The sequence below is a fragment of the Pan paniscus genome, chromosome 10 (genome assembly GCF_029289425.2).
Source record: "Pan paniscus chromosome 10, NHGRI_mPanPan1-v2.0_pri, whole genome shotgun sequence".
NCBI lineage: Eukaryota > Metazoa > Chordata > Mammalia > Primates > Hominidae > Pan > Pan paniscus.
In genome coordinates, this window is record NC_073259.2 from 140706971 (window position 1) to 140724779 (window position 17809).

Sequence of the window (17809 nt, forward strand, 5' to 3'; positions counted from 1 at the left end):
GTAGCTGGGATTACAGGCGCCCACCACCACGCCCGTCTAATTTTTGTATTTTTAGTATAGACGGGGTTTTGCCATGTTGGCCAGGATGATCTCAAATTCCTGACCTCAGTTGATCCACCCTCCTCAGCCTCCCAAAGTGCTGGGATTACAGGCATGAGCCACTGCACCCAGTGATGTTAGCTTTGATGTTAGCTGATTTTATTTATTTATTTATTTTTTTTTTTGAGATGGAGTCTTGTTCTACTGCCCAGGCTGAAGTGCAGTGATGCAATCTCAGCTCACCACAACCTCTGCCTCCCGGGTTCAAGTGATTCTCCTTCCTCAGCCTTCCGAGTAGCTGGGACTACAAGCATGTACCACCATGCCTGGCTAATTGTTGTATTTTTAGTAGAGACGGGGTTTCACTGTGTTGGCCAGGCTGGTCTCAAACTCCTGACCTCGTGATCTGCCCGTCTCGGCCTCCCAAAGTGCTGGGATTACAGGTGTGAGCCACTGCGCCTGGCCTGTTTATAATTTTTAAATCTTCCTTTTTTCTGTGGCTTTTTTACCTGTCACATTTCTAATGCTGATTGCTATTTCCTCTCTTTTGTCAATTCAACGCTTGTCTACCTTGTTCTATTTGGTGAAAAACAAATTTGGGGTTTTCTCTTCTTCTCCCCTTACTCTCTCTGTCTCTCTCTTTGTGTCTCTGTCCTTGTATGTCTCTGTCTCTATGTCTCTTTGTGTGTCTCTGTCTCTGTCCTCTGTCTCTGCGTGTCTCTGTGTCTCTCCTCTGTCTCTGTGTATCTCTGTCTCCATGTGTCTGTCTCTGTGTCTCTCCTTCTCTCTGTGTCCCTGTGTCTCTCCTTGTCTCTGTGTGTCCCTGTCTCTGTTTCTGTGTCTCTTTGTCTCTGTCTCTCCTTCTGTCTGTGTATCTCTGTCTCTCTGTCTCTGTGTCTCTTCTGTCTCTGTCTCTCCATCTCTGTCTCTGTGTATCTCTGTCTCTGTCTTTGTGTCTCTGTCTCTCCTTCTCTGACTGTCTCTCCTTCTCTGTCTCTGCCTCTCCTTCTCTCTGTCTCTCCTTCTTTGTGTATCTCTGTCTCTGTCTCTTTGTCTCTCCTGTCTCTGTGTATCTCTCTCTGTGTCTCTGTCTCTGTGTCTCTCCTTCTCTGTCTCTGTCCATCCTGCCATCGCACCGTCTACTGAAGTGCTGCTCACTACGCGCCCCTCCTCCTCTCCGCGCGCCCCACCTCTCCGCGCGCCCCACCTCTCCGCGCGCCCCTGCTCCTCTCCGCGCGCCCCACCTCTCCGCGCGCCCCTGCTCCTCTCCGCGCGCCCCACCTCTCCGCGCGCCCCACCTCTCCGCGCGCCCCTGCTCCTCTCCGCGCGCCCCTGCTCCTCTCCGCGCGCCCCACCTCTCCGCGCGCCCCTGCTCCTCTCCGCGCGCCCCGCCTCTCCGCGCGCCCCTCCTCTCCGCGCGCCCCTCCTCTCCGCGCGCCCCTGCTCCTCTCCGCGCGCCCCGCCTCTCCGCGCGCCCCTCCTCTCCACCCACAGTCAGGATGCAGGAGGTTTCCAAGTTTGCATCCTCACTGTTGCTCTTCCTGCTCTGAGAAACCCTCCTAGCGACCAGGCTGTCTGGCCTCCTCTGCTGTGAGCGAGGGTCCTGGCCTCCCGGCGTCCCTACGGTGGCCACAGCCCTCACAGTCGCTTCCTCACCTGGGCCCAGACCGCGGGCTCTCGGGACCCTTCACGGCTGAACCTCCACTGGGCAGCTGTGCGGAGACCGAGTTTCCTTCTGCAATTGCAGACTTCCATCTCCCCCGGCAGACGTTACACACCAGCAAGCGCCCGCCTTCCCCAACCGCGTTATTAAATAACACGCGCAGGCGCCCGCCTTCCTCCACCGCGTTATTAAAGCCACAAAGCACTTTACACGTTCCCTGGAGCTGATGGCCCCTCCGGGGACTAGAGCACTGTGCCGGGGGCTTCATCTTGAAAAACAATGCAAAAATTAGCCGGGCGTAGTGGCCCGCGCCTGTAATCCCAGCTACTCAGGAGGCTGAGGCAGGAGAATCGCTTGAACACAGGAGGCAGAGCTTGCAGTGAGCCGAGATCGCGCCATTGCACTCCAGCCTGGGCAACAGAGCGAGACTCTGTCTCGAAAGAAAGAAAGAAAGAGAGAAAGAGAGAAAGAGAGAAAGAGAGAAAGAGAGAAAGAGAGAAAGAGAGAAAGAGAGAAAGAGAGAGAGAGAGAGAGAGAGAGAGAGAGAGAAAGAAAAGAGAAGGAAGGAAGGAAGGAAGGAAGGAAGGAAGGAAGGAAGGAAAGAAGGAAAGAAGGAAGGAAGGAAGGAAGGAAGGAAGGAAGGAAGGAAGGAAGGAAGAAGAAAAGAAGGAAAGAAACAACCGGAAAACCAAACCAACACAACTTGTTCTTTTTTTTTTTTTTTTTTTTTTTTTTGAGATGGAGTCTCCTTCTGTCGCCCAGGCTGGAGTGCAGTGGCATGATCTCGGCTCACCGCAACCTCTGCCTCCCGGGTTCACACCATTCTCCCACCTCAACCTACTGAGTAGCTGGGACTACAGGCGCCCGCCACCATGCCCAGCTAATTTTGTTTTTGTATTTTTAGTAGAGATGGGGTTTCACTGTGTTAGCCAGGATGGTCTCCATCTCCTGACCTTGTGATCCGCCCACCTCGGCCTCCCAAAGTGTTGGGATTACAGACATGAGCCACCACGCCCGGCCCTTTCTTTTCAGACAAGTTCCTGCTCTGTTGCCCAGGCTGGAGGGCAGTGATGCAATCACAGCTCACGGCAGCCTCAACCTCCTGGACTCAAGTGATCCTCCTGCCTCAGCCTCCCTAGTAGCTGGGACCACAAGCATGCACCACCACACCCAGCTAAGTTTTGTATTTTTTGTAGAGATGGAATCTTGGTATGTTGCCAAAGCTGGTCTCAAACCCCTGGGCTCAAGCAGTCCTCCTACCTCAGCCTCCCGAAGTGCTGGGAGCCACACTTCTTCCAGATGCTTTCAAGTTTGATGGGTTATGTTTACCTATTCTGTTCTGTCTTTTAAAAATTATCATTTTGTTAGAACTTGAGGATGAGTGGTCAAAATAACAACGATCACGTTGCGGCGTATCTGGCTTGTTCTCACTGTTAGGGTGGAAGCAACGGTTTCTCAGGATTTTGCTGCAAGGATCGTCTCAGCCTTCTTGGACTGCCGTGTGGAACACCACAGACCCAGCAGCTAAAATAATGACATTGAGAGCTGGGTGCCAGCAGGACAAGCTCCATGAGAGCCCCCCTCTGGGTTGCAGGCAGCTGCCTTCCCAGGGCGTCCTCCCCCGGCAGGTGGGCGTGGCAGGGCAGGGGGAGCTGGCACGCTCGGCTCTGTTGTCTCTTTTTTCTCACGGCGCGTGACTGTTTACCACCGCGGTCACCTGGAGCCTCTTATTACAAGGGCGTGAATTCCCTTCTCATAAGGCCCCTCACGGCCTCATCAAAACCTCGGTCACCTCCCAGAACCCCACTCCAGTCCCGTCACGCTGGGGCTCAGGGCCTGAACCCATGAATGCGAGGACACGATCAGTCCACAGCAAGGCCGTGTCCCCGAGGAGCAGGGGCGGACCCTGGCCACACTCTGGCCAGGCAGAGGCCAGGAGAGGGCGCCCGTGTGGAAGGAACGGACAGGTGCACTCAGAAGCGGTGGCGTCTGACGCCCTTTCACGATGTTGTTTCGTTTTGTAATTTTCTTAGACTTCCAAATTCATAGTGAAGTTGACCCAACATGACAACAAACAGGATTCGAGGGGTTTGGACAGATGGGGGGATCATCGGTATCCTGGGGCCGGCAGCCTCACACTGATAGATGGTTCTGGAACTGCCCACTGGCAGCCCCTCTGCCATGGGTGGGTGCAGCGGGGGCTTCCCGGTTCAGTGGCTCCCCTGGCCGCGTAGACCCAGATGTGCTTCCCTCTAGCACACAGTGCTGCTGGCCCCGCTGTGGGCCCCCGGCCTCAACCCAGAGAGCTTCTCCAAATCAGTGGCTGTGGCCCCACCGTCTCCCGAGCGCCAGGCAGGGAACCCCTTCTGCATCCACCCTGGGGTCTGCCTGCTGGGCTCACTTTGCTCCTCCTGGAACCAGCGCAAAACCCCTCACCGTAGACGCCCCCGTCCCCATGTTGGTGTGGCGTCTGCCGCCAACTGACTCTGACAAACACACGGTTGATGTTTCTGTGAAGTTTGGGAAAATAAGATCTTTTCACTGTACTGGGTCAAGACCTGTCCCTACTCGGCACGGCCCCCGTGCGCTTCCGGTATCTCTGCGGGAGGAGGAGCGCCAAGTAGCCGGGAGCTACCTGTGGGGAAGGTGAGTTGAGGAAGCTTTTCCCTGGTGTTGCTGGGCTCACCCCCGTGGGAATGGGCCCCGCGCCATGGCTCACTTCCAGGGGGACGGCCCCCATTCCCTGGGTCACCCCCGTGAGGATGGCCCCCGAGCCCTGGCTCGCCCCCGTGGGGTCGGTCCCCACTCCCTGGCTCACCCCCATGGGGTTGGCCCCCTGCACCCTGGCTCACCCCCGTGGGGTCGGTCCCCTGCACCCTGGCTCACCCCCGTGGGGTCGGCCCCCACTCCCTGGCTCACGCCTGTGGGGTCAGCCCCCACTCCCTGGCTCACCCCCGTGGGGTCGGCCCCCGAGCCCTGGCTCACCCCCGTGGGGTCGGCCCCTGAGCCCTGGCTCACCCCCGTGGGGACGGCCCCTGAGCCCTGGCTCACCTCTGTGGGGACAGCCTGCAAACCTCAGCTCACCCACATAGGGATGGCCCCCGTGCTGGGCTCACCCACCTGACATCAACATGAAGGCAGGAGCCTGATGGTGTCTCCGACGTGTCCTGCTGGCATTGGGCAATCCTGTTTGAAGATTCCGGATCTAGACACTGGGGTGTGGGATGGCTTCAGACAGGTAGAGGTGTGCGTGGAAAATTCAGTTCTCAGCAGCTTCTAATCAGGATGGAGGTTTGTTTTGACTTCTTATGGGAATCGCGTGATGGCGGCTGTGTCTGTCGACCACACACGCCCAGGGAGGTTCACACCTGAGCAACTCGTATCCACAGAAAACATCGCTCAGCCCCATCCGTGGGAAGACTAAGTTGATTTTCCATTCTCCCATAGAAAACGTTACCAAATTGCCGTTTTGTAAACGTGATCCAAGGCTGTGCAGTCAGGAACTTTAGGGTAAAAAACGTGCTGTGCGATTCTGTGTGTGACGCCGCCTGTGTGAGCCTCCGATTCTGTGTGTGACGCCGCCTGTGTGAGCCTCCGATTCTGTGTGTGACGCCGCCTGTGTGAGCCTCCGATTCTGTGTGTGACGCCGCCTGTGTGAGCCTCCGATTCTGTGTGTGACGCCGCCTGTGTGAGCTTCCTACACTCATGGTGTGCTGGGTCTTTCACCGTAAGTATGTTCAGTTTTAGGCCTAACGCTGTGTTCATAATGTCATATGCGTTTTTTTAAGGAAGTCGCCAAAACTATGTAACTTCAGGTTGTGCAGAGTTGACCGCGGCCAGGTGTTCCTGCCCCTGCAGGTCTCTCCTGGGGCAGACTCTCCTGGGTCCGGCAGTCACAGAGATGGAAATTGTTTATGATTAGTTAGGAAAGGAAGACCCACGTGCCAGGGAAGGACTCGGGAACAAGACAAAAACAAATACACAGCAGCCCAGGCTGAAAACGGCAGGGATGGGGTGGGCTGGGGATGGAGGCATTTCTGGGAACGTCAGGCAGATGGAATCAGAAACCAAACGAGGCAGAGAGACCCGCCCCCAGCCGCGCAGAGCCCAGTGCTGCCCTGGGGAGTCAGCGGCCAGAAGAGTTCTCGGCCTGAACCAGGGATCCTCCGAGGGGAGGGGAGGTGACCATGGAAGCTCAGCCAGGGCCTGGGGAAGGGGAAGGGGCCTGGGCTTGCGTCCCGGACGCGGGTGCCTATGTGCTGAGGACTGCCCGTGCCAGGGACAGGGAGGGAGCGATTTTTACCTGCGGTGACCACACGGGCTTGCACCCCTTTATTTGACGCCCCTGCAGTGGGGGGAGGTGACAGCAAACCCGATACTCTGGCCCTGGCCTCGCCTCCCACAGCATGGCCTGTGCCTCCCCAGGCTTCCCAGAAGGCCGCTCTGGCACGGACCCAGCAGACGCCACCTCTCTGTGACCTCCAGGTTTCCTTCAGATTTTATGCTTGTATTATTCAAAACACAGACGGGGTGAGACACGGCTGCTCAGTCGGCCAGGAGCCTTTATTGATGTTTAACAATCAGGCTACACCCCAGTGCCTGGGATTTGTTCTCACAGACACTTCGCGCCACCAGGCTGGTCACAGCCTTTCAGTTCCCACAGATTTTCCGAGCCCCAGAAACAGCAGCACAAACCGTAAGGGAAGCTTCCACTGGAACCAGCCCCCGCGCAGCGCGGTCCTGCGTGAACATCCCAGGGCCCAGGCCGGTCCCTCGCGCCCAGGTTCGAGCTCACATCACTGAAGGAGAAGCCAAAGCTGCGGAAACGTGCAGGGGACGGGCCTCGAAGCGGCCGCGGAAGGAGGACGGGAACCCGGGGCCACAGCATCTCCCGGCACCAGCCTTGTGGGGGTCGGGACAGCACCCAGAGGCCGACGCCCACGCTCAGCTCGCGAGAGGGATGCCCACGAGCCGCGCCAGGCGCCCGGAGCTGCTCCCAGCGCCCACGAGGGGGCCTGGTGGTACCCGAGGGCTGTGAACAAACCTCACCTCTGGGTGCCAGGACCCTTTCACCCCAGATGGGAGCTCTGGGCTCCAGCAAACACGCACTTGCGCCCCCACAGCGTTTGTGCCGCTGGCGACCTGGCCCCCTCCCCTGACCCCAGGGCTCAGCAGAGCGGGAACCTGCACCGCACGGCTTATCCCATGGATTTCCCGTCAGGAAAAGCCACAGCAGAGGTCGGGGGAGGGAGGGGAGAAGCCAGGACCCTCCTCCTCCAGGGCTGGTGAGGCTGTTCCCTCTCCGGCCTGACGACGTCCAACCCCAGCTCCCACGGGGGATGGTCCTGGGTCCCCCTCCCCGCGGCCCCGCAGGCTCTGACGGCCTCTGACCGGGCACCCGTGCCCTGCGGGGCCTGGTGGGCTCAGTGCCAGCCCAGGAGCCTTCTCTGCGGCCCCCACTTTATGAGATGGGCGGTGAAGCGCCGGCCTCTCCCAGCGGGGGTGCCTGGGTGCTCCGCCCGCCCGTGGGCTCAGAGCCCACCTCTCACAGCCGCGGTCCTGGTCCAGTTGCTGTGTTTCTGTGCGACTTCCCTGTGGCGGCCAAGGGAGGGCCTGGAGGCTGAGCCCCTGCCCGGGACTTACCAGGGGCAGGCACTGGGCCAGGATCCCGGTCCGGGGAATGCAGCGGAAGGGGCTGTACTCCCTCAGCTGGATGCAGCACTGGCTGTGACACTCCTGATGGCTGCTGCAGAAGTCGCCGTTGGGCTGGGGAGGCAGCCAGGCAGCAGTCGTGGAGAGGGGCCGTCTCCGGCTACCCCTGCTCCATCTGCCCCGGGTGCCCGCAGCTCACCTTGCGCCAGGGCACACACTGCAGGAAGATGCTTTGGGGCGTGCACAACTCCTGCGGGCTGTTGTTGCGGACGCAGCAGCTGCTCTGGCACTCTGAGTCGTGCGAGCATCTGTACCCATTGGGCTATGGGACAGGAGACGCATCATCCCTGCACCCACCATCCACTCCCTGGCTCTTCAGGGGCAGGTAGGAGGGGGCCACAGGCAGTCTCGCCCCTCCACCCCCGCCCCCCGCACGCACCTCACCTTCCTCCAGGGCAGGCACTGCAGGAAGATGGTCTTAGGGGTGCAGAGCGTGTGTGGGGCCAGGCTGTTGATGGTACAGCAGTTGCTCTGGCACTCCTCGTGTCTCCCGCATGGCTCCCCGATGCCCTGAAACGCCACTCACCAGCTCGCTCACCTGTTCCTGGGCAGGGCCTGCAGACTCAGCACTCAGGAAAGGCCTGCCCTCTCCTTGGCTCCCCTGTGTCACCATCCTTCAAACTTGGGTTCCCTGAGAAGTTTCTGGAACAAACCCAGACTGCCGTGGTTCTGGCAGGTCAGTGCTGGGGGCCCGGGGCTGAGAAAGGGAATGTCTACTGTGAGCCACGTGGAAGAGGGTAAACCAAGGCACTGAGGGCAAGGATGCAGCAGCAGAGCATGGGCAAAGCTCTCAGGCCGGCCCAGTGCCTGGCATTTTACAGGAGAAGAAACAGGCTCAGGGAAGGCGAGCAAGGTGCCCAGGATCGCACAGCTGGCAGAGGTGAGCTGAGAGCCAGGCCTGCCCCCTGCGCCACGGCTTGTAGCCACCCCCCACCCACACACACGCAAGGCGCTGCTGTGTGCGCGACCTCTGGTCTTGTTTGCTCAGAGTGTTGTGGATGAGGCTATGTCTATTGACGTTACTGGATTCCACCCTAAAACTGAGAGAATTTTAAGATAACAATAGTAATCCCATTGCATGTTAACATAAATAACAACTTTTTATTAAAAGTGGGTATATTTTCTGGCCGGGCGCAGTGGCTCATGCCTGTAATCCCAGCACTTTGGGAGGCCGAGGCCGGTGGATCACCTGAGGTCAGGAGTTTGAGAACAGCCTCGTCAACATGGTGAAACCCCATCTCTACCAAAAATGCAAAATTTAGCCAAGCGTGGTGGCGCGCGCCTGTAATCCCAGCTACTCGGGAGGCAGAGGCAGGAGAATCGCCTGAACCCAGAAGGTGAAGGTTGCAGTGAGCTGAGATCGTGCCACTGCACTCCAGCCTGGGCGACAGAGCGAGGCTTCATCTCTCTCTCTCTCTTACACACACACGCACACAATTTAAAAAGTAATAAAATAAAAAAGAAAAATGGGTATATTTTCAAAAACAGAAGTGCGCACTGGTGCAGCTCCCACATGGCCCCGCTCTTTCCTGCCTGGTTGACGGTGACCATGGTGGCCCCAGGGCTGCTCCTGGTGCTGGGGTCACCGTCCCATAGCCTCAAGTGTGCTTGGGCAGCACAGCCAGGCGTGTGGCCAGGATTGCGAGTGTGGCCTCAGGGAGGGTTTCATCCAGGAAGGCGCTTTGTGTCCCTTTGAGACCCTCCTGACGGAAAGTGGCAGCCCTCATGGGTGGGGCCTGCAAGGGCCTCAGGGGCGCCCGGCACCCACCTTATGGCACGTGTGGGGCCTGCAGGGGCATCAGGGGTGCCCGGCACCCACCTTATGGGACAGGTTCAACTTCTTCTGCGGCCCATACCCTGCCATGGACCCCAGCAGCAGCAGCAGCAGCAGTAGCAGCAGCGTCCACCCCGGGCCGGCCATCTGGTGTGTGGACCTGCAGAGACCCAGGATTGTGTGGGAGTGTGTCCACGCCAGCCTTGTCCTGCCTGGCACCTGGTGCTGGCCTCCCCACTCCCTTCCCATCCCTTCCCGATCCTTTCTCTTGTAAGACTTTTAAAAACTTAATGGACTTTATTTTCTAAAGCAGTTTTAGGCTTACAAAAAAAGTGCAGAAAATATAATTCTCATATGCCACCTTCTTTCCCCTGCCTCAGTTTCCCCTATTATAAACATGCTGCACTCGTGTGACACATCTGTCCACCATTGATAGACCCACAGGGACGTGCCGTCATCACCCGGAGTCCACAGCTCAGGCGGTGTGTGCCTGCTGCGGGTTTGGGTGAGTGCGTTCTCATAACTGCCATTTCAGTATCCTGCAGAGCCCATCCGATGCCCTAAACATCCCCGTGCCCCGTCTATTCGCTCCTCCCTCCCCAGCAGCTGACTGCCACCGAGCTTTTCACTGTCGGCTTGGTTTTGCCTTCTCCAGAATCCCGTTTGGTTGGAATCGGTCTGTAGCCTTTTCGGGTTGGCTTATTTCACTGAGTAAAGTGCCATTTAAGGTTCCTCTGTGGCTTTTCGTGGCATAATGACTCATTTCTTTTTAGCACTGCATGGAAAATGGATTTTTTTTAACACATCGAGGCAAAACGTGAAAAATGGATTTTGAAGAAGCCTTTTCCCAGCGGACAGTGGTTCCCCTGATGAATTTGAACGTGAGCACCTGCTGTGAGCGGGAGCGGGGGCCTCAGCCTGGGGTCCCTCCTGGAGGGGCCCTTGCTGCCCAGCCCCGCAGCAGCGTGGGCGTCAGACGAAGCGGCGGCATTGCCCTGCGTGTGGTCAGCGGCCAAGCTGTGCTCATTGTGAGCCCCATGCCCGGACGGCGCTGCCCCCACCACAGCGACCGGCCCAGTACAGGGTGGATGATAGGAACCCTTCCTCGGGACTCTTCCAGCCGGGCCCAGGCGGAGACGTCATTAGGAGAGTCTCTCTTTTCCTCCTGGGTTCCAAAGCCATACGGGAAAACCCAGTAGACTCCACAAATCATGAAAACTGACAGGAGAGGCCAGACCAAGATCAACACAAAATTCAAAACGATTTCTCCACACTGGCCATAAATAACCAGAAAATAGAAAATGAACACCATGCACGATAACAAGATAAACCATTCGTTATGTAAGATGAAGGGCGAATATGAAGTCCACACAAAGAAAGTCCACCCTTGGCCCCCTCCTCGGCTCCCTCACCCCGTGCTGTGAGACCACATGTCACTCAGGGCTGCGCTAGGGCCAGGGGGCTGGGCAGGGTCTCCCTGTCTCTGTCTCTCCCTGTCTCTCTCTCTCTGCCTTTCCCTGTCTCTCTGTCTCTGCCTCTGTCTCTCCCTGTCTCTCTGTCTCTCCCTCTGTCTCCCTCTCTCTGTCTCTTTCTGTCTCTGTCTCTGTCTGTCTCTGTCTCTCTCTGCCTCTCTGTCTCTGTCTCTCCCTCTGTCTCTGTCTCTCTGTCTCTCCCTCTCTCCGTCTCTGTCTCTCTCTGTCTCTCCCTCTCTTTCTCTGCCTCTCCCTCTCTCTGTCTCTTTCTGTCTCCCTGTCTCTTTCTGTCTCCCTGTCTCTGTCTCTCTCTGTCTCTGTCTCTCTCTGTCTCTGTCTCTCTCTGTCTCTGTCTCTCTCTGTCTCTGTCTCTTGAATCCCCTTGATTATTATTTTTCTTAAATTCCTCATGTTATCTCATGTGCACTCAGGGGAAAGGTGAAGCTCTGGCCACAACCTATAGCTGCCTGCTGGGGAAGCCGCAGCAGATGAGGACTCAGTCAGTGACCCCACTCCACACTCAAGACCAGCCAGAGGAACCCTAATATGGATGCCCACCTCCCCCATGCCCATCGCAGGGGCAGCCGAGCCCCGGCAGTGGCCTCCTCACATGAGCAGTCCCCGCACCCACACCTCTGCCTGCGGCTGGGCAGCCTCCCCGCTCCCAGCACTCCCTCCTGTCTTTCCTGCCGCTGCGTGAGCACCACGAGGTCAGGAACTGATTTTACCTCCCTCACAGGAAGTCAAAGGTCAAAGGTCTTAGACGCCCCTGGCACCTGATCCTGGAGCCCTGACCGCAGACAAATGAGTCATGTCGACCCTTTCCAAGATGAATGGCCACATCCCCAGCCATCGGGCAAACTTAGTAAGCCCTGTTTCCAATCATATCAAGCCTGTTCAATATAACTTTGTTTAGAAATGGGGCCTTGCTCTGTTGCCCAGGCTGGAGTGCAGTGGCACAATCGCAGCTCACCGCAGACTCAACCTCCTGGGCTCAGGTGATCCTCCCAGCTCAGCCTCCCGAGTAGCTGGAATGACAGGTGTGAGCCACTGTGCCCGTTTTAAATATAATGTTTAATGTAACTACATAAAAGCTAAATTGAATCACAACTAGAACTTGTCTAAATTTCAAGCTTGCAGTATCTTTCCTGTACTTGGAACCAGGAAAAATTTTTTTCTGGTCTCAAACCTTTTCATAGGCCCTTGCAAAGTTCACAGGCTTCGTTTCCAAATGGAGCACGATGTGCCTGACAGATCAAAGGGCCCTGCTCAGCCCAGGAACAGGCAGCTGCCTGTGCTGGGAAAGTCCGGTGTCTAACAGGTCACAGGTCACACCGTTCACAGCAGCGTTTTTCACGACGGCCAGAGGGTGGACAAACGTGTTACATGCCCCCTGCCCCAAATGTGATATGTACGCGCAATGGGACGTCAGTGGCCCCAGAAATGGAAGGCAGCTCGGACCCAGGGGCCACACAGTCACCCTGAGGACCTGATGCTGAGGGAACGAGCCCCTCTCAGAAGCTCAAATACCGTTTGATCCCACGTGTGAGGTCTCCAGAGTCGTCAAACCCACAGAGACAGACAGTACGATGGTGGTGCCCAGGGCAGGTGGGGGTTGGTGTTTAATGGGGCCGGTTGACATTTGGGAAGATGTAAAGCTCTGCAGATGGATGGCAGTGATGGCTGCACAGCAACGTGAATGTGCTTCATGCCACTGACCTGTGCACTTAAAAATCATTAAGACGGCCCGGGCATGGGGTGGCTCACGCCTGTAATCCCAGCACTTTGGGAGGCCAAGGTGGGCGATTACCTGAGGTCGGGAGTTCAAAACCAGCCTGACCAACATGGTGAAACCCTGTCTCTACTAAAAATACAAAATTAGCTGGGTGTGGTGGCGCATCCCTGTAGTCCCAGCTACTTAGGAGGCTGAGGCAGGAGAATCGCTTGAACCCTGGAAGCAAAGGTTGCAGTGAGCCGAGATCACGCCACTACATTCCAGCCTGGGCAACAGAGTGAGACTCCATCTCAAAAAAAAAATTGTTAAAATGGTCAACTTTATGTTAAAGGTATTTTACCACAATAAAAGCAAAGGTCACAGGCAGACCTCACGAGTGCCCTGGAGGTGCTGTTGCCCCTGGGATGGAAGCTCATTATTTTCAAATGTTCTATATATGGGGGTCTCTATTCCAGGACATTTGCTTAAAAATCTCTTGGATCAGACACTTCTTCAGTTTTTCCTGCAATTATCAATATCTAGTTTGTTTCTATAGTAGTTCAATCAGCTAAGTAAAAAGCTTGATGCTAAATCTTGTCAAAGACATTACAAATCTCCATAGATCGTCTGCGAAACCACAGCTTTCATGTTTTGAGCGTAAGACCCTGGGGCTGGTGCTGTAACCCCTACCCAGACTCTTCTGAGTTTCGGCGGCCCAGCAGGGCCGGGCCGGGCACCTGGCAGGTGGGGTCATCCCCACAGGGCACCCCGGCCGAGGGCAGAACTGGCTCTGCTGCAGGGTCGATCCTGGGCTCTGGGCTGTGCACGCGTCCTATTGACACCCCGAGGACAGGACGTGCGAGTGACTCGTGAGGTTGGGCCTCCCTTGCTGAAAACTTCCCTGGTGGCTGACAGCTGCGTGGACATTCAGCAGCCCTACCTTTTTCCGTCAGGCGCCAGCAGCCCCTCTGTGTAGAGGTGAGACAGGCCAAGCTGCAGCTTCTAGATGAGACACCCGAAAGCAGAGAAGTACCCAGAGCAGGGACCCGGCAGCACGCTGGGCACAGTCGCAGCCCCGCCTCTTCCTTCTCCGTCTTGTTCCCTCCTTCGGTCCCAGGAGAAAGGCGCTCATCTCCCCACAGGAGAGGCTCAGTGTAGGCGTCTGGACAGGGGCCAGTCCCACACGGCTACTGACTCCGGACCACAAAGAAGCTGGAAGCAGCAGCTCCGCCTCTGCAGCCAATTGCAGAGCTTTTTTCTCTGTGTTCTGCCCCCACTTCCAACTCAGGACCAACCAGAGGACGCCAAACACGTCCTCTCACCAACCACCGGACACCTGACCCTCCATCAGCCGCCCCTGCCTTCCCCACAGCATCACCACCACCCTAAGCGGACGGACCTGTGCCCCGCCCCCTGCCTGCTGATCTCAGGGTGGGGCGCTCCCAAGCTCCGAACTCAGAGCCTGGGCTTGCTGTCGTCTGGGTGGTCTTTCTTTATCTCCACATGCATCTGCTTATGCAGTACACGCGTATGGGCTGTTTGCTCGTTATTTATTTGTGATCGACCATGTGCCAGGCGCCGCGGCAGGCTCAGCGGGGGAGCAGGCTGTGCCCCGGTGTCAACTTGGTGCTCTCAGTCCAGTGCGAGAGCTGGGCCTGGCAACGAACACACTGCGCAGAGAGTGGTGGGTGTCGTTAGGGGCACGACGGAGGTGCCAGGGGGACACCGCACAGCAGGGATGTCAGGGAGACCTCACAGAGACACCTGCACGACACCTGCTGCCAGGAGCACGGCCCAGTGGGGATGGGAGGGCAAGGAGAGCGCCGGGCACGGGGAGGAGGGGCGGGGCACGGCCCAGTGTCTGGGGAGCTGAGGCGGGGAGGGTGGGGAGGCCAGGGACAGCCCAGGGGGACACTAGAGAGGGCGGGGAGGAGCCAGCCCTGGAGCTCGAGTGCCAATCATGCTGCCCTTTGGAACGCCGAGACCATTAAAGGGGTCTCGGGTGAGAACCACAGGCAGGATGTGGAAGCTCCTGGGTGCATGGTGGCCTCTGTAATGGGCAGGGCGAGGCTGGAAGCGAGAGGACCCATGCGATATCACGCATGCCCGGCCAGAGGGGATAGGAGGCTGAGTCAGCAGGGCTGGGGGGACAAGGAGCAGAGAGAGAGGCAGGGAAGAGCAGTGGGGACGCTGAGGGGTGTGAATGTGGGGAGTCAGGGTGGGAATTCAGAGTGAGCCCTGGCCTCTGGCAACAGGAACGAGGAGCACATGTACCCAGTCTAATGCAGCACCTGCACTGTCGACCACCTGAAAACAAAGCACCCAAAACTCAGTAGCCCAAAAACATGACTTGTGATGGTCGCTGTGTCTGTGGGTTGACTGTGCTCAGCTGGGCGGTTCTCACACGTGTTGCTTAGGCATCAGCTTTCACGTAGCAGCTAGGCTGCCAACAATTATCTGAAGACTCAACAGGGCTGTGTCCAAGATGGCTCCTTCACTCCTGCATCTGGTAGCTGGAAGGACTGATGGGCTGGGAGCCCATCAACTCTTCTCCTCTTCACGTGGCCCCCATGAGGCTCACAGAGGCTTCCTCACAACATGACGGCCTCAGGGTGGCTAGCGCCTTCCCCAGAGCAAGAGCTCCAGGAGGATCTGCAAGGCTTCTTCTGACCTACCCAGAGGTCACACAACATCACCTCAACCGCATTCTATTGGCCAAAAATGAGTCCCAGAGACAGCTCAGGGACTACACGCTTCCTCACCCAGTGGAAGCGTGTAGGGCAGGAGGCAAGGGGAGGCAGGGTGGGATGGGGAGGGGAGGGGAGCAAGCTTTTTGGAGTGATGAAAATATCCTAAATTTACATCATGGTGGAGTTTGCACAATCTTGTAATTATACTAATAACAATGAAGGTACACTTTAAATGGGTGAATTGTATAATATGTGAATTATATCTCAGATATGTTATAAACTTTTTTGAGAGAGAAGGCTTTAAGCAAATAAAAATAAATCTGTTAGTGTATAGAAAATGTCCAGAACAGGCAAATCCATAGAAACAGAAAGTAGATTAGTGGGAAACAACCTAAATGCCCGTTGATGGATGAATGATGGATAAAGTGTGGTGTGTCCAGGCAACATAATACTGTTCAGCCTTAAAAAAGAAGAAACTGCTGCCATATGCTACAACATGGGTGTCCCTTGAGGGCAGTATGCAGTGAGACAGGCCAGGCACAGAAACACAAATGCTACATGATTTCATTTGCCTGAAGAATCTAAAATAATTAAACTTGGCCAGGCGTGGCAGCTCACACCTGTCATTCCAGCACTTTGGGAGGCTGGGGAGGGTGGATTGCTTGAGTCCAGGAGTTCAAGACATGGGAAACCCTGTCTCTACAAAACATACAAGAATAAGAAATTAGCTGGGTGTGGTGGTGCATGCCTGTAGTCCCAGCCACTCAGGAGGCTGAGATGGGAGGATTGCCTGAATCCAGGAAGCGGAGGTTGCAGTGAGCAAAGATGGTACCATTGTACTCTAGTCTAGGTGACAGAGTGAGACCCTGTCTCAAAAAAAAAGAAAGAAAGAAAGAAAATATAACTGATTTTTGTATATTTATGTTGTATCCTGAAACCTCTCTGAACTTAATAGCTCTAACAGTTTCCAGTGGATTCCTTAGGGTTTCCCTTATACAATATCATACCATCTGCATATAGAGATGATCTTACTTCTTTTGCAGTTTTTCTCAATTTATTACCTACTTGTCATAACTAGAATCTCAGCATAATATTGAATAGAAGTGGCAAGAGAGGACACTTTTGTCTTACTCTTGAGTGCAGGGGAAAAGCAATTATTCTCTTCACCATTCAAAATTATGTCAACCAGGTCAGGTGGGGTGGCTCAAACCTGTAATCCCAGCAGGGGCCAAGAGCCCTCTTTTAAGAGCCTTTAAGAAAGACCATGCTGGCTGGGTGCTGTGGCTCAGGCCTGTAATCCCAGCACTTTGGGAGGCCGAAGGGGGTGGATCACCTGAGGTCTGGAGTTTGAGACCAGCCTGACCAACATGGAGAAACCCTGTCTGTACTAAAAATACAAAATTAGCCAGGCATAGTGGTGCATGCCTGTAATCCCAGCTACTCAGGGGGCTGAGGCAGGAGAATAGCTTGAACCTGGGAGGTGCAGGTTGCGGTGAGCTGAGATCACACCATTTTACTCCACCCTGGGCAACAAGAGAGAAACTCTGTCTCAAAAAAAAAAAAAAAATATGTCAACCGGGCACAGTGGCTCACACCTGTAATCCCAGCACTTTGGGAGAGCAAGGTGGGAGGATTGCTTGAGCCCAGGAGTTCGAGACCAGCGTGGGTAACATAGGGAGACCCCATCTCTACCAAAAAATAAATAAAAAATTAGCCGGGCGTGGTGTCTTACGCCTGGAGTCTCAGCTACTCAGGAGGGTGAGGCAAGAGTATCGCTTGAACCCAGGAGGTGGAGGTTGCAGTGAGCCAAGATTGCACCACCACACTCCAGCCTGGGTGACAGAGTCAAATACTATCTCAAAAAAAAAAAAAAAAAAAAAGAATTATGTTGTCACTTGAGCACAGTGGCTCGTGCCTGTAATCCCAGAACTTTTGGAGGCCAAGGCAAGATCAGTTGAGCCCAGGAGTTCGAGACCAGGCTGATGGGTAACCCAATGAGACCCTGTCTCTACAGAAAATGGAAAAAGTAGCCTAGCGTGGTGGCACGTGCCTGTGGTCCCAACTACTCAGGAGGCTGAGGTGGGAGGGTCACTTGAGCCTGGAGGTCAAGGCTGCAGTGAGCTAGGATTGTACCACTGCACTCCAGCCTGGGCAACAGAGTGAGATCCTATCTCAAAAAAAATTATGAAAAAAAATTATGTTGTCAAACTCATAGAAGTGGAGAGTAGAATGGTGGTTGCCAGAGGCTGCAGAGAGGGTAAAAGGGAATTGCTCCTGAATAGGTATGAAGTTTCAGTTTCAGTTATGCAAAATGAGTGTGTTCCAGGTCTGCTATACAACATCACACCTGTAGTTAACAATACTGTATTGTTCAATTAAAATGTTGTTAAAAGGGTGGGTCTCATGTGAAATGTTTTATTACAATAAAAAATAAATTTTAGGAAGAAAGTTGTTAACTGGGTTTTTGTTTGTTTGTTTGTTTTGCAGACATCCTTTAACAGATGTAAAGCTGTGTGATTTCTAGTAAGTGTTTTTGTTGAACACGAACATTCTCATCCACCTTTCAGAGCGTGGCTTCCACCCGTCTAAATCCCTGGGAGTGAACTCATGGAGTTCTGGGGGGGAAAAAAATCCTGGGAGGTCGGGTTGGCCACAAAGCCCAAGATGTTCCCCAATTTACTAATTAGTTTAGAATTCCACACAACCAGCACCTCACCACCACCAAGAATTCTAATGGAAACTTTC

The 17809-nt window shown here is 55.4% G+C and overlaps 1 protein-coding gene across 1 annotated transcript; it reads right to left on the reverse strand.

The window, feature by feature from the left end:
* Nucleotides 1-6247: 6247 nt before the first annotated feature.
* Nucleotides 6248-13566, reverse strand: LRCOL1 (leucine rich colipase like 1). Its single transcript, XM_003814589.5, has 6 exons — nucleotides 13315-13566; nucleotides 9234-9348; nucleotides 7799-7924; nucleotides 7554-7676; nucleotides 7346-7468; nucleotides 6248-6501 (listed from the first exon to the last, which is right to left on the reverse strand). The coding sequence occupies exons 2-6, from the start codon at nucleotides 9333-9335 to the stop codon at nucleotides 6499-6501; spliced, it is 477 nt and encodes a 158-aa protein (XP_003814637.1). The 5' UTR covers nucleotides 9336-9348; nucleotides 13315-13566; the 3' UTR covers nucleotides 6248-6498.
* Between the last annotated feature and the right edge of the window lie 4243 nt (nucleotides 13567-17809).